General features: G+C 36.8%; 1 protein-coding gene across 4 annotated transcripts in view; it reads right to left on the bottom strand.

Moving 5' to 3' along the window:
* LOC126846201 (protein PALS1) overlaps positions 1-24,188 on the bottom strand; it is a 64,060-nt gene continuing 39,872 nt past the window's right edge. For all 4 annotated transcript variants that reach the window (XM_050585446.1, XM_050585448.1, XM_050585447.1 and 1 more), the window contains 11 exons: positions 19,657-19,903; positions 17,625-17,804; positions 5,847-6,108; positions 5,148-5,374; positions 4,791-5,039; positions 4,458-4,712; positions 4,023-4,383; positions 3,785-3,949; positions 3,569-3,700; positions 3,307-3,488; positions 1-1,521 (listed from right to left, as the gene is read on the bottom strand). In XM_050585446.1, the coding sequence (XP_050441403.1) occupies positions 1,336-1,521; positions 3,307-3,488; positions 3,569-3,700; positions 3,785-3,949; positions 4,023-4,383; positions 4,458-4,712; positions 4,791-5,039; positions 5,148-5,374; positions 5,847-6,108; positions 17,625-17,804; positions 19,657-19,903 (2,446 nt within the window). In that variant the 3' untranslated portion in view covers positions 1-1,335. The remainder of the gene's footprint in view (positions 1,522-3,306; positions 3,489-3,568; positions 3,701-3,784; positions 3,950-4,022; positions 4,384-4,457; positions 4,713-4,790; positions 5,040-5,147; positions 5,375-5,846; positions 6,109-17,624; positions 17,805-19,656; positions 19,904-24,188) is intronic.

Here is a 24,188-nt window from a genome sequence, read left to right as displayed (position 1 = left end):
TAATAATAATACTAATGAAAGTCGAGAGTCGGAGGAGTTGATACAAAGAAAAATATCATAATATTAATAATGAATATATTTTATTATTACGTAGAACGAACGGGCCCGTGAAAAACGCCGAAAAATTAGTTACGACAAATATATAAACGGAAAATTACAGAAATTGTTTTATCTAGATGTATTCGATGATATTGTATTGTATCGACGATAAGGTAAAAATACTTTAGACAACAAAAAATTAATAAGAAAACTATTAAAAAACTCAAATGTTACCATCGTAACGTATCTACGGAAAACGTGAAACGCCACATCGGTCCCCTAAGAAAACCGTCTGTGTATAACGTGTCGAGTAATAATATTATATATTATTATTTTATAAAAAGACCCGGAAAACGTGTAAAAACCCTTAACCCTTAAACGATACCCGTATCATCATGTTATGTATAGTTTACGGTGTCTAAATTGTCGGTACAAGGGGGACTACTCTAAAAAATGTATGAGTTTTGCTTTTTTTTTAATATATACCATGAAGGGGTTTTTTTTTTTTTTAAAAAAACGTTGTACAACAAGACCAAACAAACACAAAATAAAAATAAACAAAAGATTAATAAAACACAATGTAAAAGTACATTAAAAAAAAAACAACGGTCTCATACGATAAGCGCTACGCGCACACCGCGAAGGGAATAATACAAATTTTTTCAACTTTTTGAATACAATAATAAATTATAAAACTAAAAATGGCAAAGTCGATGGCTTTTTCTTCACTAGTCATCTTAATCATCATCGTACCTATTCTTATATTAAAATTACGGTTTTACATATTATTATATTATTATTATTAAAAATATTATACACAAAGTATATATTATTACGCGTAATAATATATTATATCACATTACTTGTTTTTTTTTTCCATACATTTTTAACCTAATTGTAATCTATACAAAACAAAATTCTATCGCCCGTGCAAGGGTTTAAATTTTTTTTTTTTTAAGGTACTTACAACAAAACAATATTATGTAATTAATATCATCGTTATTATCGATATGTCGGAACGATAAGCGGGAAGCTCTGGTTTTCCGATTCCTATACAATTTTTATTAACTTTTAGAGTGGTTTGTTTGAAGGTAAATTTTTTTTCAAAATTATTATCATTTCAAATCAGTCAACTAGGTGGTCAACGCACACAAAGTGCGTTGCAATAATATTTTATAATTTAAAAATTATCATACAAAAAAAAAAAAGGTTGTAAATTTGTTGCGGCAATCGCAAATCGATACCGACACATAATGATAACAATTAAATATTGTGAAAAGAGAGACTTTAACAGCGCTATGATGCGGTTTTCACCCAAGTGGCCGGCACCCATTGCGGTTCCCGTTCCAGACTGTTGATCTCGTTCACCAGTTGATGGTACGCTCTTTCGGTGTCGTTGTTGATGATGATCATGTCGAAATAATGGCCGAACTTGTCTTCCATTTCCCTAGCCTTTTCGATGATTTCTTTCAGCTCTTCTTCCTGCAAAAACAAACGCACACAACACATGACAAACGTAGGCCGTTGGGATAAAAATACAACACATATTAAAATGCCGCGGCTTGTGCACAGCCACAAAGTAATCAAGAAATCCAAGTGTGACTGCTTTAAATAAAAATAAATATTTGTTGTTGTTCGAAAGTTGTTAAACACTGCTAAACGGATCATAGAGTTTTATAGAGAAACCGTTCCCTATAGTATTATCTTAAATCGTGGCGACAAGTAACACTAAATGATAACACAAGTAGTGTCGCCACAATTATTAACCAATTATCGTATGGACATGGTATTTTTTTTCCTAATGTGGCTGCACTGATAATCGCAACCTTGCTCGAATCGATATTCTGATGGAACGTCTCCTCTGTATTACTCTATGATATAACGGATCAATGGATAAATTTGAAATTACATGTGATAATATTATGACTGATCAGCAATATGTTTTATATCACAAGGTTGTTGTAGTGACACAAATATAAAAAAAAATGATGTGGGGGGGACACAAAGGGGACGGGATGTAATAGATGGATGAGTTTGTGATAAGAACTCAATAATTCTTGGATTACTGATAAAAGAATCGGCTGATAATAAGCATATCCATTGTCTTTCCTCCAAAGAAAAGATTGATTTTTTCTTTTAAACAAAAATTTAATCTCAACTAGTTTGCATACATTTACTAACACACACGATTGTGGCCAAGACATTTCATCAATTTTATTTCATCATTTTTTAGTAAAACAATTTTAGTTAGGTGTTTAAAAAATATAATTTTTACTACAAAAGAAAAGAAAAACGAAAATAAATAAGAAATAATTGTTTGTGCATTTAAAACCGAAAAAATATAAATAAATTACTTGAATAATTTAAAATTGTGTATATTTTTTAGAATTTATTTAATTTAATTTGTCTCAATTTATACCTCGTTCGGCCTTAATAATTCTATTACAGATAAGTGTTGTATTTTAATCAATTAAAATCCAATAAAGAAACTGAGATTGTAAACACCTTTTTTTATCATTGTACTTAAATATGTCAGTACTAATTATGTATAATTTAAACCATAGTAGATTAAATAGATAAGCCAAATATCGAGGTCGACTAACTTACCCCTATTCTAACCTTTCTCCGTCCATGTTTGAATCATAAAGGGTCTCTGTACCCAAAAATCATCAACCTAACCTAATAAATCTCTTTTATCTCTTTTACCTAGCATTTCCAGTGAACTAGAACCAAAATGTTGTACAACCCTAACCAAAACTAATCTAGTTTATCCTAAAATATAGATTGAACTGTAGATACAAAGTTAAGCGTAAAGGAAATAAGGATGTCAAGGTGCGTGTGAAGTCGAAAGCTTCTTCTTCTTTCCCTCGCCTCACTTTTAAACTATTCGAAGTCGGCCATCCTAGTCGTTAACCTTCGCTCGATCGATCTGATCATCACGCACATCCATTATCTTCATACTACTTCCTATTCTTATCAATCTTGCTCTCTTTTCGTGTCACTTTCTCAATTTGTTCTCTCTCGACATATTTAAAGACGGCACGCCTAAAATGTATCCATACTTTGCCAAAACCATCTCTCTCGCTTGTTCTGCTATCAACAGGTTACGATTCTCCTCGCCTAGTCTCACTCCACTCGTCTATTTCATCTATTTCCATTTTCCTTTTCGAACCGTACTTTACACGGACCGCGCTCGATCACTCTTGGAATAAGAGAGAGAGGACGAGATTGGAACAATGGAAAGATCTAGCCGTGCTGCGCACTTACTTTGTAGGGTTCGCCGTTTTTTAATTTCTTCTGTCGCAGTTTTTCCAACGACGGAGGTGCCACGAACACGACGTACGGTTTCAGGTCCGAACTCCGGAGGATTTTCAGAGACTGAGGGTGAAGATTCAACACGCATATCTTGCTGTAGTTGACCACGGACCGAATGGCGTCCAACGAGGTACCTGCGGCGCAATAATAACGATAACAACATCTATTACACACACACTTAAAACCTCCCCTTGGTCTTGACCGCGCCGCCTACCGTAATACGCTTTCTCGTACTCGCCGTGTTCGACGAATTTCCTGGACAGGATATCCGATTCGAACTGGGCTCTGGTGATGAAATGATAGTCTTGACCGTCGATTTCGCCGTCTTTCTTGGCTCGACTGGTGTCTGAAAATTGATAATTATTATTATTTTTTAACGTCGGAACTTGGGCGTCCTGCCACAACTCCTCAGACGGGTTCTTCTACTCACGAGGAATGGCGGCGGCAAACCTCTCCCGGTCTTCCATCAGCCTTTGCCGGAGCTCGTGTCTACCGATGTTCGGCGGACCGATCAGTACTATAGGCCTCTTGTGGTTCGCCCGGGGGTAATACAGAGCCACTTCTTCGTACGTTAAGATTTCCTCGGCTTCGTATTCTGTAAAATCGACAAACGGTTCGTAAGACGGTGCCCGAAGGCCTAAAAAACTTCACTGCCGACCCGCGCTTACCGTCAGAGTTGGACGAATATATTGGGTAACCGCCGTCTTGGTACAGAGACTTCTTCTTTCTCTTCTTCAAGTTCTTTTTGCCACAGAGGAACGTGCTCTGTTTTTTCGGCCTGTCCTTGCTGGGCTTGTCGCCGGTGATGGTCTGCTTGAGCGCCTCGCGCTGGTGTTGGAACGATTTGCTGGGTACGAGACCGGCCAAACTTTGGTCTTCTTCGCCTTCTCTGAACGCTTGCCACCAGTTGGCGTCTTCTTGCGATATCACGTGCAAGATGTCCCCCTTTTGAAAACTGATACCCAATTCCCTGCACGGAATGTACCCGTCGTCCTCGGGGTCGTAATCGAAATGCGCTTTCATGTGCATCTGGGAAACAAACAAACAAAACGCGGTACGAACAATCAGTGCGGTTGGCGACAACGTTGAAAATGAAAACTTACAATGAAGTTTTCCCTGTTTCCGTTGGAGTTCTGGTACGAAATTCGATTTGCGCTCGGCACGATCATGAACGTCAAAGGTCCGGTCATCACCGACAGGATATCACAGACATCGTTGATGGACTTGCCGCGCATTTCCACGCCGTTTACTTCCAGCACTTCGTCGCCCTCGTGAAGCAGTCCGCTCTTTTCGGCCGCGCCGCCCCTGACTATTCGGCCAATGATCACCGCGTCGCCGTCGTTTCGCACGGTCGCGCCCTAATTGACAACAATAACGTGGGCATTGTTACAAAAAAAAAACCCACTAAAAAGGTGTAAACAAGAGGCGAAACTCACCAGGGGCTCGTTGGTCTTCTCGATGTTGATGATGGTGATGTTGGCAGGGTGTTGATCCGACGAGGCGTACGTCGAGAGGTCGCCGATCGGCAACGTGACCGTCATCTCGGTAGTCGCCTCGGCCTGCGGCAGCACGTCCTGCGCGACGGTGTCGTGTGCCCAGAGAACTCCTTCGATCTCGTACTGAGACAGCAGCTTGGCGAGCTCCGAAGCTTCGGACAACGTGCAGTTCTGGATGTCCTCCAGACACTGTCGTCAAAGCACCGACAACAACAAAAAAAAAACGGAATGATAGTAGCGAGTATAGATAAGAGAGCGTTGATCAGGGTGGTGTCCGCCCTTGGATATCACACTCACGTCTCGGACCAGGTTTTGCGCTTCCGCCGTCGCCGGCCGCTTCGCGGTGTTGGGCGGCCACAACTGTTGCACCTTGTTGTGCACGGACAGCACGCGGACGAATTCCGGATTCAGCAACAAGCATTGGATGACGGCCACGTCCGGGTCGGACTTGTTGCCGATGTAAATGCCGTTCTTTTTCAACTGCAAGTGTACCCTCTGCAGCGCGGCTATCAGTTCGCCGTACCCTGCAACAACGACGTGGAAATAATAATGCAACAACAACAATCGAGCGAAACGCGCGTCGGACGTCGTCCCGGGCGGCCGGCTGCGCACAAAAGTCCACGACGCGTAATATGTGTGCCACCAGAGTACAAAATAAATAACACATATAACTCTGCGGCAACCATAATATTATCGTCACACGAGTGCAGGCGACAGCAGGTCGTGTTATATGCGCGGGGCGTGCGTGTGTTGGTACAACACTATGTGTGTGCGATACCTATTGCTGCTGCCAGTGAGCCCAAACGTACGTGACCTGAATGCCGAGTTCGACGACGCCGCCGCCGCCGCCGCCGGCATTCCATTTATTATCCGTTCACTTCCGACTGGGACACGCCGACAATATTATTATTATTATTATCATTATTCCTCGAGTCCCTTTGGGCCGGACACCACAAGGGGGCGAGGTGTTAGCAAAAACAGAGCGCGCGCACTCACCGACAACCCTGTAGATCGGTTCGTACGGTTCTTGGTATTCTTCCGTGGTGACCACCGTGGTAGTGGTGGCCGCGGTGACGGTGGGCGTGGCCGCGGTGCTGGCGTCATCGTGTTCCGACGAAAACCCGTCGTTGACGATACCCGTTTCCGGTGGCTCGTGTTCGAGTTCCCGAAGCTTTTTCGATCCCCTCAGCGACCGGTTGAGAAATTCGTTTTGTTGGGCGACCCTGTCCTCTTCTTCTTTCCGTTTCCGCAAAGCGTCCTGTCGGGGCAAAAACAGACACACTGAAGAAACAGATAAAAAACAAACAAAAAAAAGCAACGTTAATCTCAGCCTTTGGGTGGAGTTCAGACCCTTTTGAAGCTCCCGCGGACTTCGGAAGGGTCTGGACTTGCCCGGCCAACGGCTACGATGCCGCATCCCTCCTCGCGTGGTCAACACCCAGAGCAACATAGGTAAAACCCTACCAGTTTGGAAAACGTCATATTGGAACCAGACGATTTACAGAAAACGCTGTCGGTGCATGGCACGTAGGTACGCACACCAACGATCCCCACTGACAACTGTAGCTGATCAAAAACTAGCCGGACAAATCATAGTATGTGTTTACGGTCCGACGGCCGCGGAGCTGACCGGAAAAGCTGCACATCCGATCGGGAGGATCCGGACGCGTATACGCCGGCAAATAGAATAATAATACTATTGACTTTTTTTTTGTGTTTTTAGTTTGTTTGTAAATCTACTACACCGTGAACCCGTGTCCGACGGTGAAACCCGGCCTTGGGGGTCCAGCGAAGATCACGAGTAGAAACGGACACCGAACCGAAGCAAGGTCGAGGGAGGGCACACGAAAAATCGGCGCACGAATTTTTATACGACGAAATTAAAAGGCAAGACGAGCGGCATTCTTGATTTCCATAAGACAATGCATGCGAGCAAACGTTGTGTGTGTGTGTGTGTGCTTACAAAGAAATCCGTAAAGAACACGGTCTCGCGCAGCATATCGTACACAATATATTATTATATTGTTTAGCCGCACATATTGAATATGAAATTAATTTTTTCCCCGTTGGTACACACACACACAGATACATACTATAGTAGAATGTCTACTATTCAACCCGTAAATTATGCACGCGATAAAATATATATAATTTAGGAAAACCGCGATGAAAAGTCGGAAAAAGGGCGAACGACGGTTGTTTAATAAACACATTGTGATGTTAATTTGTAACATTATTATCATCAATACCGTGAAATCATTGATGGCCGAACAAGGAGAGGTGTATCGCACCTGTCCGACAACACCGTGGTACATCATACCGCGCCTTGATTAAGAATACACTGTGAAGTGTACCTGTCCGTTGTTATTTTATTTTTCTTTCCGACGCCTCGGCGTGTCGTTATTAGTTTTACCGGTTGTTGTTGGTAATAATATTATTATTTTACGAGTTCGTGGAGCTAGACACGTCGTCGTACAGCGGTTTCGGATAAGATTAAAATTAATAGAGTACAGGCGATAATAATTTATATTATGCGGTATAATGTATATTGTCGACTCTATTGCCATTCCATCGTCGCCGCCGCCACCGTCAAACACTATTGTAATATTATATTATATTATTATAGTGTAACCGGTAAAACAATATAATAAAAATCCAATCGGGTCGATCCGGAGCAATTGAATAGAGCTCATTGTTCGCGCATCGCACATTATGACGGGCCCACTGAAAGATATTGGCTTTGACGACGGTTCTTCGGTATTATATTATTATATTATATATGGTCCCGAGAGTCCGTCGTCTCGGGCGAACGCTAACAGAAAAAAAAAAAATAAAAAATAAAAATATATACAGAAAAAATAACCAAATACCTACGCAAGTGTCTGTCAGAAAATCTACCAGAGAGAAAATTGAGGTGGAAAAGAAAATTCGGAAAACGCACATTTAATATTTAAATTTAATACAATATTCAACACTAAACTCTATGCTCACCGTTAATGTAAGCCCCAGAACCTAAAAAAGGTGGAGGAGAGTCGTAGCGGAACTTGAGCGAAGGCCCTAGACGTGAGCTGATAAAAATTAAGAAAGAAATACTAATTGTTTAATCTTTGGCCTTAGATGAGATTGGACATTTCGCCTTCTCACTGCAGCGGAAATACCGTCATTTTTTTTTACATCCAAATTTCAGTGCTTATTTTAAAGCAATACTGCAATATACGAAAACAAATAATTATTGGTAAATTATAAAAAATAAACGGACTTTAGGTCATAATTATAAGCTTCATTAAAAATGAATACAGGTAAATAAAATGATTATTTATAACAGTATATTATTATTAAAACACGGAAAACGTGTTATCATACTAATGACAACAATGAAAATCATCTTAGAAATAGTTTATATCAAACATCAAAGGTAAATTGTATAGATTGCCAACTACAGAGATAACAAACAAAGCTGAAATTCGCCATCTTGACTGCAGAAATGTAAATCATTTTTTTTATCAACTCAATGCGTTGGTATTTACCTATACCATAACCACGGTAAACATAGTGTTATCAAATATTATCAGTTGTTATCAGAACTAATTTGATAAGACGTCACGAAAGCGATCGATCGGCAGTGTGTACTGAGCTCGTGTATCAGATATTAATACAGTTTTGTATTTAACAACTTTGTTGTTTTTTTTTAAGTTTTAAAACTGTAAATAACAATTTTTTTCTACGATTAAGGATTTTTTTATAATTATTTAACCCATTTAGATGTAATTTTTTTTTGTTGAATTATTTGTGTCACAATTTATGTAACAAATATAGAACAGTGTAACATAATATCAAAACAGTTTGAAAAACGGAATCGTTTTTAAGACAGTATCATCTTTTACGTTGTTTTTTTTTTTAATACGAAATACCAAAACACGCTATCTCTTACGACAGAAAGAGTTATAATTTTTTTTTTTTTAAATTATATTGCTTATTGTGATAACAATGTTTGTACTTTGTGAGTATTTAATTATGTTCTTAATGCCCGTGATTTATTGATCTTTAAATCAAAACCGAATAATCTTTAAAGACTATAACCTTGTACGAACATTGTTGTGAGTAGGCACAATAATAATAAATAATATTGTATGAGTAGGCTGAAATTACTCAAATGATCCACAAAAATGAGAAAAGGAGTTGGCAACACTGTGACTTTTACAGAAAATCCGAATCTATTATAGTTTCAAAACACACTATACCCGGCTAATTTAACCTTGAAAGTTGTGGGTTGTATAAAAACGGATTTGGATTAAAATTACATTTTTAATTAAAACGATTTTTAAAATCATGCTAGTTTTGATTTCAGCCTACTCAGTATATTAAGTAACCTGAATAATGTATTGTATGCGTGTTAACGGTGTTACGATTTTGTTAGACATTTAGTACGTTATATACATTTATTTTAAATATCATATGTTAATTTAATGTTATTAAAAAATATATACTGTGTACAATACGGTAAAATGATAACATTACCCGTCCTAACCGAGCCATTGACTGCGAATGTGTTCGACCGTGCTGCTGCGACGACAAAACCCAGTAAACAGTGACTAAAGCCCATTAAAAATGGGATAGGTATGCGCGCGTTTTAAGTTGATTTTTTTAAATTTTATTTATCATCACTTTTCGAGCACCTTCGACACTAGAGGAGCAAATATAGCCCAACCGAAACACTACATGACGAATATCGTAGTAGCTTGTCTGTCGGCCGTGTGTGTTTATGCACAAGCGAGGCCTTGTTTTGAATTTACAGCCGTAAACAGCGATTGATATAGTAAAACAAACTCGGGAGAGAAGAGTTCATTGAAACAACAACCGGACAACAAACAAAAAAACATAAATAAATAATCCGCACTCGCGAGATAACAATAATGGTATAAATTAAAAAAAACAAAAATCCGTTCAGCCCATAGAGTAGCCAATATATAATATAGATCTGTAATATCATAATGTCCTGTACTCATCAACGAAGTAATCAAGAAGACGAGCGAAAGCGTGACCATTTTAAATTAAAATAAATAATTGTTGTACACGTTGTTAAACACTGCACCGTTAATAATGATATTATCAACCATACTGATCAATAGATAAATTCGAATTTCTTATGATAATGTGATAACTGATAACATCATAACTGATAAGCGAAATGGTTTTTATCACACTGCTGCGATCCGGGTGGTTCCCGGGGTGGCAAAAATAATTGGCTTTTACATAAAGTAATTGTTGTTGTAATAAAAAAAAAACCGATTGAAATAAATCACATAAATCTAAATGAATTATGTATTCTTAAGGAGACAACCCGCCGCGGTAATACGACAGCTGCTGCGAGTTGCTGACAAATGGCGGCAATATGGTTTTAAGCAGATTGCGTTTACCTAAAATTGGCGCCACTCAAGTACATGTGATTCATCAAGGAGTGACACTAATTTTCTCTTAAAATAATTGCAGCTTTGTAGATTTTCTATTTGAAATCATTTGTGTCGGTGTTATTTTACAATATTATAAAATCACTAAATATATACATTTTTTTTAGTATTTTCCAGAACATAAATCAACTTTAATGGTCGCGTATATTGCATCAATGACCAGTTTTGGATAAGTACTCGTAGAAGGTCGTCTAAAGGTTAAAATCTAGGACCGGAGAAAGAAAACTGATTAAAATAATACTTCATTACCTCCAGTCCTAAATTTTAGCTCTAATAACTTTTGAAGAAACCAAAACTCATTATCGATCAGTCAAAATTTGAGATAAACTTATAAACGCATGATAATGTGTTTAGGCTTTGTCAGAGTAAACAAGTGAATAATAAATCAAGTAAAGAAATGGAGGGTGTCTCATTTGCAAATTGACAAAATTCCAAAACAAATGCAAATACATGAAAATATAATGTTAACGATCATAAAGTTGTTGGTAAAATAAAAAATGACACCTGTACACTGTTGGTTTTGTCACTATCATTGATTATTAATAAAATACACATAATTAATTTTGAAAATATTTTTGTTGACCGTAGATGAACAAAAAACCCAAAACGGCGATTGAAACGATACAAATGTATTACTTCATACCTCGGATAGTAGAAAGGAGACTGCCAAATGTGTTAAGACAACAGATAATTTGCAAATAGAAGATTTGACCTGTGCGATGGTTCCTCACGTACTGTGGCGTTTTGGGAGAAAATTAATAACCATACTGTGAATACAACATTACCACAGCACCAACAACGACTGACGCTGTATTTGGAATATTCGCAGGCTTCCCAATAATAATTCTCGGTATGTTGCGTAAGAGTTATACTGTGCTACCATTAATTTGGATTTTTTTGCCACAACGATTATTATTATTATTGTATATTATGAAAAAATAATATTATTATACATACAGCACACAGACACGAACAAACTGTCCGACCGGAGACGGCCGTGCACGGCTTTAGTTTTGTTTTGTACAAAAAACAACGACTACAATGATGATGATAATAACAATAATAATATTATAATCCTGTTGCACAAAACATGCGTGTTGACACTGCTTTGCCACAAAAACGGTAACCCGAGAGAGGACGTCGACGGTATGTCGTTTTGCTGTGTGTATAATCGTATTATAATTTATACATTTGCACAATAATAATAAATAATAATCCGCCATCCGATTTTTGTTGGCAGAAAATATGTTTAATTTGTTCAATCATTTGCTTGAACGAAACACATTGGCATCGTGAACGTGTCTTGTGTCAGCTGATTCTCGTGTTTCTTATAAATTATCTCTTAACGGTCGATTCTGATAGATGACCGATAAAAGTATCAGTTATCCAGGAATAGTGTAGGACTACAGACTAGACTCTATTAAACTCTCATCAGCTATAACAGACCGTGCAAAATTCCACAATAAATTTAAGATTGTGTAAATTTTCTTTCTAAAGTTTTAACATAACGTTAATAATTAAATTTTCTCCCAACTTCTGACACTTGTCTTTTATCAGTGGATTCAGTTATCCATGAGTTATCGATTTCCTCTTATTGTCATCTCACTGCGATCCTACCTTGTCTCCCTTTTTTACTTCTCTTCTCTAACCACAGCCCACAAGATGTATTCATGTTAACAAATAAAAACGAGCGTGGCGGCATTTTATTCAAATGCCGTGTGAAAAACCTACGAAATTTGTAACCTGAAAAAAGTCCACCTGTTTGGACGACCATACCACCTCATTCGGCATACCCTGCTGTACACAATAACATATTATTGTGTTGTCCCTTGTGTTATATTATTGTAAAAACCGCTTGGGAATACTGCGACGAAAAATCTTGCTCGGAGAGAAACGGATTTTTCAGAAGAAAAAAAAACGTTTGGAACGTAAAAAGTAATAATATGATTAAATCATATTATCATCATTTTTTTGTACCTTTCTTTGACGACATTCACAACACACGTGTGAGCGATTTCGACGCATGGAAAGTATGCAACAAACAACGTATAGCCAATATAAAAAATTTCACCTGCTATTCACTTGATCATCCTAAAAATGTAAATCATATATATATATATATATCTTGTGCGTTTGTGTGTGTGTACAACAATAGACGCTAATACGTCGACGACGGGTATCGCCGGTTTTCGCCTAAAATAAACCAGATCAGTTCATTCGTCGTCTTTTGGAAACCTTTAAATACAATACTGACGACAGGAATTCATTTGATAACAAACGTTATAAAATTACCGGCCAATCGAGATTCTTCCGGAAAAAATAAACTATACTTATAAACGTCAAATCGACCCGATGAGAATGGCCAAAGTGATTTAATGGTGACAAAAATTTATTTACTGTGAAATTTTGGTCGATTTGTGTTTGCTGGTATTTTTTTTTTTCAAATGTTTTATAATCGTGTTTTAGCAGGAAATAAAATGTTAATACAATGAACCATTCACGTTACTTACATTATTATAATATTAGTCACTCGACAACAGAATGAACAACAGAAGAAGATCCAGATTTATCATTTAGCAAACGGATAACTGAGCTGACTACAGACCACAGATGTATTAATATATTTTATACAACTAGATAGCTGATTTAAATCGTGATCAATTTTCATAACGATCACCATAAGTACTTTCTAAGGTCAAAAACTGAAGCATCTTGTGTGTATGTTACTAGCACGCGTACTGGGGGGCATTGACTCTTTAACATTTGTTGATGGTATATTTTTTAATTTTAGTAAAGTGGATTGTTTGACAAAACTGTTACAAGTGGGTGGGATTTTTTAGCTTGTACCTTTAAACTGTAAATAATCAAAACACGACTGGTCTAAAGTCACAGCTTGTTAACAATGTGTTATAATGAATGAAAAAAAAAGTTAAATTTCTTCAAATGCTAGTATACAAGTACACCTACACTTTGAATAAAATTATTATTATTATTTAATTGTTTGTTTACAATCTGTCTGTATACTTTAAACTCGCGTTAAAGATTATCAAAAATATAGATTCAATTTTTAGTGTGAAAAAAAAATGTTAAATATTTACCTAAATCAATAACTATAAGGGATTTTTGGATGATGGACTTGTGATCGAATCCAGACAAAAGGTTAGATAAAAAAAATCTAAAAAAACACAATCATCGAATTGTTTATGGCTTGACGCGATACAAAACATAATAGCGTTCAGTAGAGGTCATTTTATATCACTTTCGGTTTTCAGCCATAATAACGGTACCGAACAACCGGGTTACTTTGGACATTTGTTTTAAATTCCATTTGAGCTAAAATTATGGTACTGATGACCGAATGAGCAAGATTGTCTTATTTGCTGTAAGCTAAATTCAAATATTATGTACTTGGTATCAAAATTCACTTGGATAGGTATTGCTTGGGACACGACGACAAACCTAACCTAACCTAACCAATTAAATGGTTAGAAATTGCATGTTAAACTCACAAGAAGTAACTTGGCACAAGACTTTTAAATATTATTAAACTACAAAAGAGTAAAATTCAGTACAGCCAGACGGCATAATTCGAAATTACTTGAATATCGCCCAAGTTAACCAAGCAACGCGGCCATGCTGGCTGGTACTGCAGTACTTCCTAGTCCTGACAATACACAACTGTTTACAATTATTGCGCCTCGAGTAACACGCGGTCGTATTTTTTAGTTTATGTCTTAAAAAATGCGAATCTAAGAAGGTATTTCCCGGTTGTTCGTCAGGAATTCGTTTACAGAAAACGCTATCCGACGGCACCGGCCGAGGCTATGCGCATTCCCGGAAACGCGTATCGCGAAAAAATCCAAACAATAAAAAAAAAAATAATAATAATAATAAAAAAACCGCACAATACTTAATTCATAATAATAATTGCTATAACGATCGGTGAAATCGACCCGCCGAGCCGGTCAGGTGGTTATCGGTATCAGTCGGCCGTTGGGCGCATATTATTCTTCTTTTCTCACGTTATATAGATGCGGAGGTGCTATCGTGAGATCCCGTCTAGTATTTGCATTCATAACTGTAAACCGTGTTCCAGTGCTCCTTCCTGTCATCCGACACTGCTTAACCGGAGTCTGGAAACGCAAGCTACTAAACTGATGATTATTATTCTCCGCCACTTGGCTTAACCACCGCCACTAACGCGCACTCGAGTTGATTAATTCATTCGAGTAACAAGTGGAGCTTTTCTTGCCCCTCGGCACCACCCCCTCGCAGCAGCTCCCAAGACAATTTCGAAACGCTGCTTGCTCGGCTTAGGCCGAGGTTCATAAACAGTGTGCAACGATAAATTATACTCTTATGGCCGGGCTTTTAACAGTACATACGAAACTGGCAAATGGCTCGGTGGTAATAACAGCAGTACGTTATTATCACGTTTATTGTATACAGACATACTCAACTAAACGTTTTTACCAGGCGTTATCCGCTGTCGGCGCACGCCTACGGAAAACGTTGAAAATAATTGTCTTGTTTTTCATTTTTTTTTTTTTTTCGACAATCCGTGTACTTACCGTAGGAGTATGTGCTGCGGCGTATAAAAAGAAATAATATAATCACTACGGTTACGCCATTTCCACTTGTCGAATACACACGGAGCAACGCAGGACGAGACCGTACAAAAGAAGACGAACAAGAGCTAATGGCGCAAGCGTCCTAAAGACGGTATAGAATAGATAGGGAGAATTTTATAATAACGACGGGGAATGGGGCTTATGGGCAATGTAGTTACGAAAGAGGCTAGCTTTTGTCTAACCATAATCTAATCTAACTAAAGCAAACGTTTCCGAACCAAACCAAACATAACCGAATCAGAGTACTAATAATTGTTAATTTTCAAACGGCAAATTCAAAAACTGCTTCCAAAAATTGAAAAACTTCCACTCCTTCGAGGGAAAAAATGTGATGATATTCTTTTGACTGTACATATAATATATATATCACTTAGCACTAATCTAATTTTCGAATTCCATGAAGCTTTTAGGCAAATTGGTCACCGCAAAAGTATATTCTATGATAAAATCGCTGAAAATTCTAACATTTACTGTAAACTGCACGTCGTCTTTGTGATGATCTTTTAGAACCGTCTTAACGTTGTTAGCAGTTTGGGAACCTCGAACATGCTGTATCATACCTATATTGTGACTAGCATTACATGTGTGGACGGGATTTGGCAGCAAGACAACAAGGTCGCTACGATGGCGGAAAAAAACGTTTTCGTGAAAAACCGCATCGAGAGAATTTCGTCGTTGTTTGGATTCCTAGGCCGAGTATAATAATAGTAGTACATGAAAACAACACACAATGATCATCGCATATAAGCATCGTTGAATAGCCTCCGGTAACGGTTTGGTGTACGGTGGAATGCGAAGGTCGTACGGCGATAAAGATACCTGTGCTCTGGTGTGTGTGTGTGTGTGTACACGCTATATTCAGTGCAGTGTACACACTTGTGTGTTCTACAAAAAATAAAATATAAAACAAAAATCAATCTGCCCGTGTCGCTCGTACCGTTAACCGTACACACTGGCGAAACCCCTTGAATGAGCAAATTCGGTGTAAATGTCTACGGTGCGCGGATGAGATACCGTGAAGTAACTGTCGCGCCTCGGCTAAATGCACTAGACCCGTATAGAGGTATCTGTTGTTGACGGACAGGCACACCGGAGGCTCCCAAATAGGTTGGAAAATCACACACCGAGTGTATACAAGGAAAAATACATCCGAAATTCGTCCTACAAACGCCACGATAATCGGCCGACTTATCCAGCAGACTACTTAACGACACCGAACGATTGCTTAAAATGTCGAATTTATCGATTGCCCTTGTTCAGACCTACACGGCGGCATTCAACCGTGGAGTCAGTAGCCAACAAAATTGATAATAATAATATACTCCACTGTATTCCGTTTTTTCAATGGTTTAGCCTTCGTCACTTCGTCCTAGTCCGTGACCTTAAAACGCAAACAATACCGCCTTTAGCGCTTCCTACCGCCGTGGGAAAAAAAAAAACGAATCGCACTTAACTACCTCCTATTCATTAGTAACAATTTTCCCCAACTTCAGCGACCTTCGTTCTCCCGAATAACACCGCGGCTCGTGGCCTTTGGAAGGAGTCATGAAGATGGCATTTTTCAATAAGAAATTAATTGGGACAATCGATCTGGTTAAAGCGACGATAAATGCTGACTTGCGTTTCACTGAACAGTATGGAAAAAATGTAAATTTGATGAATAAATCCAACATATTTGTCTACGCCGCATCCCATAATACACGAGTGTTGTCAGACACTATGATCATATCTATCCGTCACAATTCAACACTTTCCAATCTATTCTATCGAATCAATTCAAAATAATAATCGACAATATCGTTTTTAGTTACAAGGCGCAAAGTGCAAATGTCTTCTTAAGTATTCTAACATAATACAGACGAAGGATCTTGTGAGTACTAACAATTGACAATAAAAATCCGTTTTTTTAAACTATGTTTCAATTACTATTTTGTAAGTGATAAAGATTTTAGATCAAACATGTTATATCAGTCAACTGGCAAGATATGGCTGATTGGTTAGGACAAATCAACTTATGAGTGATATGACAGTGATAAGAATGGACATTGATAAGGATAAATATAAGCCGATAACAAAACGATAAGGAAAATTATAAGATTGAAATCAGCTGGCAATTTTAAAACGCTATCCAGGTGTTACATAGGTGTTGCAACGGCTAAGAAAAACATTAGTAAAATATGCGATCAACCATAATCGTATTCACTCTAAAACTAAAATAAAATACAATTTCAAGGCACATTATTCCGTTTACAATGATTTTTTTTTCTCGATATTTCATTTTTGTACCACCTACATCGTACTCCGAAGGGTTTTATTTGCAATTGATTTAATAATTTCCGACCTCGCTATGCCTCGACCCCACTGTGCTGCCTTTTAACATACTATAGCCGGATTTTCATACTTTGAATAGAAGCTGACGTACTTATTACTTGGGTAATTTACAAACTCTCGGTAATAGTTTTTCAAACGGACGTTAAGCAGTCTATTTAGTGTGTGTGTGTGTGTGTGAATGTACTGAAGTCTTCCACGAGGTGGTGATTAACAAAAACGGTGTCACGTTTTCAATAGAGAGGACCCGACTGAAGGAGTCAATATACACGTCAGCGAGGTTCTCTGGTTCAAGCGTTTTTGAGTGGTTTTTTTGTTTTTTTTTTTGTTTAAAGAGGATATCTTACCTGGTACTTCTTGATGCTCTCCAACTGCTCCTTGGTGGGTTCCGTCGACGATACGGTAACAATCGTGTTGTTGTTGATGCTGGCGGCCTGGTGAAGGAGCTGCTGTTTGATGACATCCGACCGGGGCGGCGGAGGCGGCGGTTCCGAGGAGTGTTGTTTGTCCAGCACTGCGGAGCCGTTCTGCACAACAAAACACACATAATAAATATCATTGCCCTGGCATGCACAAACGACCACGTTAACGACACGCACTGTATTAATCGAGAAATAGACAGAGGACAGGGGAAATTAGTATCAAGCGAAACCGTACGAGTGAAAGATGGAGAAAATAATCATACACGGCCGCGTCGGGTATTGCAAAGGGGAAATGGCTAACGACTGTCACCGTACAATACAATGAACCTCATCGAGCCGTTCGACCGCCCATCATTATATTATGGCCCGAGAAACGCTATTGATATTTCCAACACGCAGGTGGTGTACAAATGAATGAACAATAATTTGTTTGAGTCTATTAACGACATCATGTCCGTGAACGCTAAGGTTGGAAAAATCGACTAAACCGGTGGTTACGAGAAGTTTAGAAAGGCCTCTCAAAAAAGGGTACCGAAATCTTTTCCTCGAGATGTCTCTGTTCAGCCGAGTTTACTGTCTCTAAACAGCTAAGTCTTTTTTTATCAATAACCACCTACGAAATGTCAAGGAATTGTTGTCTTCCTCTTATCACCACCTCATCCGTTTTCGACAGAGTCATAAAATACGCTCATCCAATCGAATCGAAATCGTCCCATGCCGTACATAACGGTGTAAACGGAGCAGATTTTGGAGTAGACAATGGAAAAAGACTATCAAATAATAGAGAGAGATAGATGCAAGTAGCTGTTGTGGCAAATGACCAGTAGTAAGTCAAGAATAAAATAAAAAAAAGAGCAAATAAACCACGAAAAGAGGGTTGGACGCACAAAATGTTATTTTTATATTCAGTTATCGTCCGATTTTGAATGTCAATATCTTCTAACAGAGTGATAAATGGGAAATCCCAGTTTCCTTTTAAGCATTCCGAGTCATACAAATTCCTTACACTTAAATCACATGTAAATACTTCAATTTTTTTTTTCATTCCATTTAATGTGTTTTATCATCAGTTATTTCCATCGAAGGCTCTTACTCTATCGAAAGCCACAAGAGGCAAATTTACAATCTAATCTACATTTTAAGGAATCGACAATAAGTAAAATTATCAATATTTTCTTATATTTCTCGATATGCAATTTACTTTTTAGCATAATAATTAAAGAAATTTGGCCAATTTCCAAAAATATCTGCAACTCTTTCCTCCAAAACGTTTGGATGTTTTTTATATTATTTTTTTTTTTTTACATTTCTAAGCGTCAAATAGCATTTTCCAATTTGATTTAGACTATAGTTATGAAATTGTAAAAAAATTGTATTGAAGAGTAAATATGGTAGTGGTGAGGATTTGTTTAAGCATAAAACACATTCTGCGTAGAGACACGTCGGTCGTTGAGTATTCATGTAGTGTGTTTAGACTTTCGTTTTAATCAATAAATATACATAGAAATTAACGCTCGATTGAATTATTGCCAGTGGTTTAATATTAACAAAAAGCAAATATAAATAGATTTAATACTAGACGTCAAGAGCCAAGACAGACTACATAATATCATAGGGGTAACACATTTAGGCTAGAATAATTAATTTCAAAAATATCGTATCATATTTGATTAATGACGACACTTAATTGCTTTCACTAAAAAACCGGCGCCAAACGCGGTAAAATTAATTTTGGCGCGCTTTTTTCATTGTAGTGAATTATCAGCGTTGTATTGATAACGTTATCAATATTTCATATTGATAATGTTATATTTGATTATATTCTATTTTATATATATATATATATTATTTACATTTAATTCCGAATCGAAATTCTATTTATATAATATTGTTATGCACGTCGTTGCGACTAGGAAACGGTTTTTGAATTGAGAGTTTTCAATTTTGTGGATTTTACCTGTGTGCCGTTGGCAATGCGGTTGGCGGTCCTGGAGGGCGGTGGGTACCGCGGCGGAGTCTTGTTGCGCGCAATGAACGACTCTGGTACGTCGACGGCCATCTCGCGGTGAGGCCCATTGTCGAGGGTGCTCATCATGACCATCATGTCCAGCGTTTCGCTATCGTTGTCGTCGACCGCTCTCTTTTTTTCCAGCGTACCGACTTCACTGCCCACGCGGACAATGCCGCCACTTCTGCGACGAGACCTGTTGGCAAGACAAAAATGTCGTTGAGTACGCACTAAGCAAAGGTGATAAATAAAAAGGCTGGGGGGGGGGTTCGGAAATTGGTTATATTTTACCCTTGAACGTTAGACATTGGACCATGAAAATGTCTAATGATCAGACGTTTTTCTGTGAACATACCATATCTTATCAGCCGATTATCTTATCAATAATCTCTTATCAGCTGATTATCTTATCAATTATCTCTTATCAGCTGATTCTTATGCCAACTAAGTAAATTTTTTATTTTTACAATTACGAATAACAACATTTTGGAAAATTAACGTTTAAAATGTCATAATGAAAATGATTGTCTATACATAGTTTAACAGACTGGTCCGACCGTATGCAAAATATTGTGTTTATTTTTTTTAAAATTATTTTGTTAATGTTAACAGCTAAAAAAGTATTTATAAAGTAAGTTATACGAGTAAATGTTTACTATGTTAATATTTTGTTAAAATTACTTAAAAATTAACTCATAAAAAAATGTAGAACTTGATATATTTTAGATTTTTTTTTCCCAATAATTTTAAACGACTAGGTATGTGCGAAAAAATGATTAGTACAATTAATAGTAAATTAATAACTTCAATTATTCGGTCCTTGTTTTTTTAAGCAATTTGAATGCATTTTATGCATGTTAATATTTTTGAAAGGAATTATCGGCATTTTTTTGAGTTCAAAGTGAATCATTTTTTTATTGTCAATAAATTCATAGGTTATGTAACATAACGGAATGAAAAATTCGGAAAAAGTGTCGCATAGAATACAAATAGTGCCACAACGATAAGTTTTGTCCACAAAATGAAGACATATTTCAATAACCCATAAAAGACTATTACTGCCGTTTAAATATATAAAAGATTTTTTTTTTTTGAAAGCGATACGAGTCTTTTTTTTTAATAATACATTTAGGTATTTTTTCGAATTATTTTTTATTGTTTTTCGCTTTTTTTTAAGGGGTTTTTATTATTGTTTTTTCAAGGCATCAAGTAGTTGCCGCCTAGTAAACAGTAATACAAAATATGCAGGCAAGACCACGTGTATTATTATTGTACGGTTGGTGCGACTGAAGAAATTTATAGTTCTACCGTGGTAATATTATTACAGCAATGTCATTAATGTGTTATTATTAGAATAACACATTAATAAAATACTATACTCTTACCTATACACACACTATTTATATAGTATACTTGGCCGTACAATCTGCGCGCGAATCGATTTACGTTCATATTATTATATTTTAATCGCATTCCCGACAAACACGGCGGCCGTACTAATAGCTGGTATCGGATAACGATTATTTATTTTTTTTTCATTTTACCAGGATAATATAATGTAATATTTTCCCTGTCGTTTGGCCGGCAAGTGGATAACACTTACAGCAAAACGGTGCGAGGAAATTTCCACGGGTTCTCAACCTTCGACCGGGTTACTCGGTCACGGCAAGTATACGATAATAATTAGGATAAAATATAAAATAAAAAAACGTAATTACCATTTACCGTCATCGCAGCTGTACTAACGGAAACGGAAACGGTCCGTTTTCAACCGTGTATACGTACCGTGTACCTACGGATGTGCACCGAACACAAACATAATAATAAGGTGTTAGTCTTGGAAAAAAACCAAAATCGTGCACAGCACGGAAGAAGATTAAAAAACAAATCACCAACCACAGAGGATCGTTAAGTAAGTAGCGCAAAAAAAAAAAAAGCAAAACATATTTTAAACCCCATTTTTAACGTGCTCGAAAATAATAAGGTTTTTAATTATTATTGAAATTTTACGACCTGTCGACACCACAACATTACCCATACATCATTTTGTACAGAAAATAGGCCGTACCTTTATTGGACGCCTACTAGGGTTGGAAATGTTAATATAAAAAGACTTTTGTAGCATTATTTTTAATTAAAAGTTAAAAACAAATTAACCAAATAGGATACCTACACACAATAGAGAAATTAAAATGTTTTAATAACATCACAATTTATTTTAAGGTAAATGCGCGAAACGTTTTTATCGTCAACCGGCTCTCGCCAGTCTTATCACATTTGTTATCAGTTGATATTCCTCATTATCAATAAATACCCTTATCACATTATCTTGTTATTATATCCTATCAACAATTAATAATCAGTATTATCTTATCAGTTTATTTTAGTTTGGTCAGTTAAGCCCAGCTTTAAATGCTAGCTCGGCCAATTATGTACTACTATACGTCATATTATACTAGTATAATATATTAGTCGGAAACAATTCTTAAATTCTAAACCTATAAGAAAATATACAAACAGTTTTATTCTGACTTACAGCAGGACTTTAAAAAACAAAACGAAACAAAACGCGTCTTCGAAAAATGTAAAAATTAAGATAATAAGCGTACAAAACGTAATATGATAATATTAATAGCTGTACATAATAGTTGAATTATTATGTATAAAATAACACAATTTTGGTCGTGACTTACGATGACCGTGACGTTTAACATTGACGTGATTTCCGTAAAGCTCTCAATCCGGAAAAACCGAATGTACATCATTTAGATTACTGAATTATATTTACTTTAGAGCTGGACGGCAGTAGTTATGCGATTTAGGTGGCCTATCCGTTGATAATTCGAGGCGCTTAAAGCTTTGGTTAACGGTTTACAGCAACGGAGCCAGTGTCGCGTTGACGACCAAGTAAAAATATATAATATACAAACACACTAAATAAAATAACGTTTTCCTTGAATGGATAAAAAACACACGCGTTAATTGAGCATACCGACCGATTTTTTATTTTTTAAACTAGTCTACGACAGCGCACATAAACCTCCTAAGCTGTAGTGGTGGTGTGTATATTTTATGAGAACATAGGTTTTATCGTTTTAGTCACGCCGTGTGCAACGGCATTGGAGATTGACGAAATAAAAATCAACCAAAACTCTTCACGCAGAAAAACCATAATAATAATAATAATAATAATATGAAATCGAATAATGTCCCACACGAATATTATAATCGCACTGCATACATAGTACACTATCAATAACGATTTGCAACGGGTCAGTTTTGCAGCCATATACCATATTTTTATTTCTCCTTGTCGCGCAAACCGATCCGACCTTAAAATTATTCACATATTTGACCGTCACAACAATATTATATTACTTTGTTGGAGCGCAACAAAAAGTCAAACAAAATACTAAAAAAAAGGAAAATTAAAAATCACAATATTACCGTGGATTAGATATGTACCAGATGGCGCACAGCTATTAAAGCAATGTAAACAAACCGAAACCCTCCTCAACTGTTTCACAACTAGTGGTTATTGATTGTTATCACCGATATATTATGATACAATAACTATTCGACAACGTTTTATTATAGTTATATTATGTTTTGTACGATAATTCGAGTTTCTACAATGTGGTCACACTGAGTCGAGGAGGACTTCAGTTATCAGTAAATGATATCATTGGTACCACGGTTTTGTAAATTCAGAAAATTCGAATTTCCTTCAACTCTGTCATTTTACATAATATCAAGGAGACAGTTATAATATAATATAATATTAACAAGCACAACGAATTTAGACGGATGTAGAATCGACAATCTGGTCAACAGTGTGAAAGGTGACCGACTATAGTGTTATTGTATCCCATTGCTCCTATTTACTGTAACCCAATACGAAGAAACTGGTATGTATACTGTGTACCTATCTTTTTCCTTATAATAATAACAAACAAAATATATTTTTTTGTGATTTCACCAGCTGCCCGTCCGTTGTCCTCGGGACCGGATTTATCAAGGAAGTGAAGCCCTAAAGTATAATTACCTACAGTTAGTAACGTTAAATCATAACGTTTAACTTTGAGGGCCTCTTCGCGCGCCAACTACTCGGTAAACACAGTCCTAGTGAAATAACACCTATGCCCTTTCAATGTATGACATCATCATCATCACAATAATAATAATAATAATAATAATACAATTTAACAGTTGTGAATATTTTCCCATAAAACACCATGTTTATTTTGCCGAATGATTTGCCAATATTTAACAAAGACTTCATTGTCTTTCGCGACAAATATAAAATCAAATATTCATTGAAAATAAAAACACATTTATATGCAAAAACTAAAAAAAAAAGTAATAAATATTGAAATAATAATTACTAAATAATAATATAATATTGTTTTCGAATAATGATTTCAAATACTTTTTTAATTTGAACTTGAAATATATTTTTATTACAATACAAACGGAAAGAA

This window comes from Adelges cooleyi, unplaced genomic scaffold, assembly GCF_023614345.1.
Source record: "Adelges cooleyi isolate 19-005CV unplaced genomic scaffold, UGA_ACOO_1.1 ACOO_flye_CR_arks_rails_tigmint_CR_PRNA_9, whole genome shotgun sequence".
In the NCBI taxonomy this organism is placed as follows: domain Eukaryota; kingdom Metazoa; phylum Arthropoda; class Insecta; order Hemiptera; family Adelgidae; genus Adelges; species Adelges cooleyi.
This window is presented reverse-complemented; position numbering and strand designations above follow the sequence as displayed.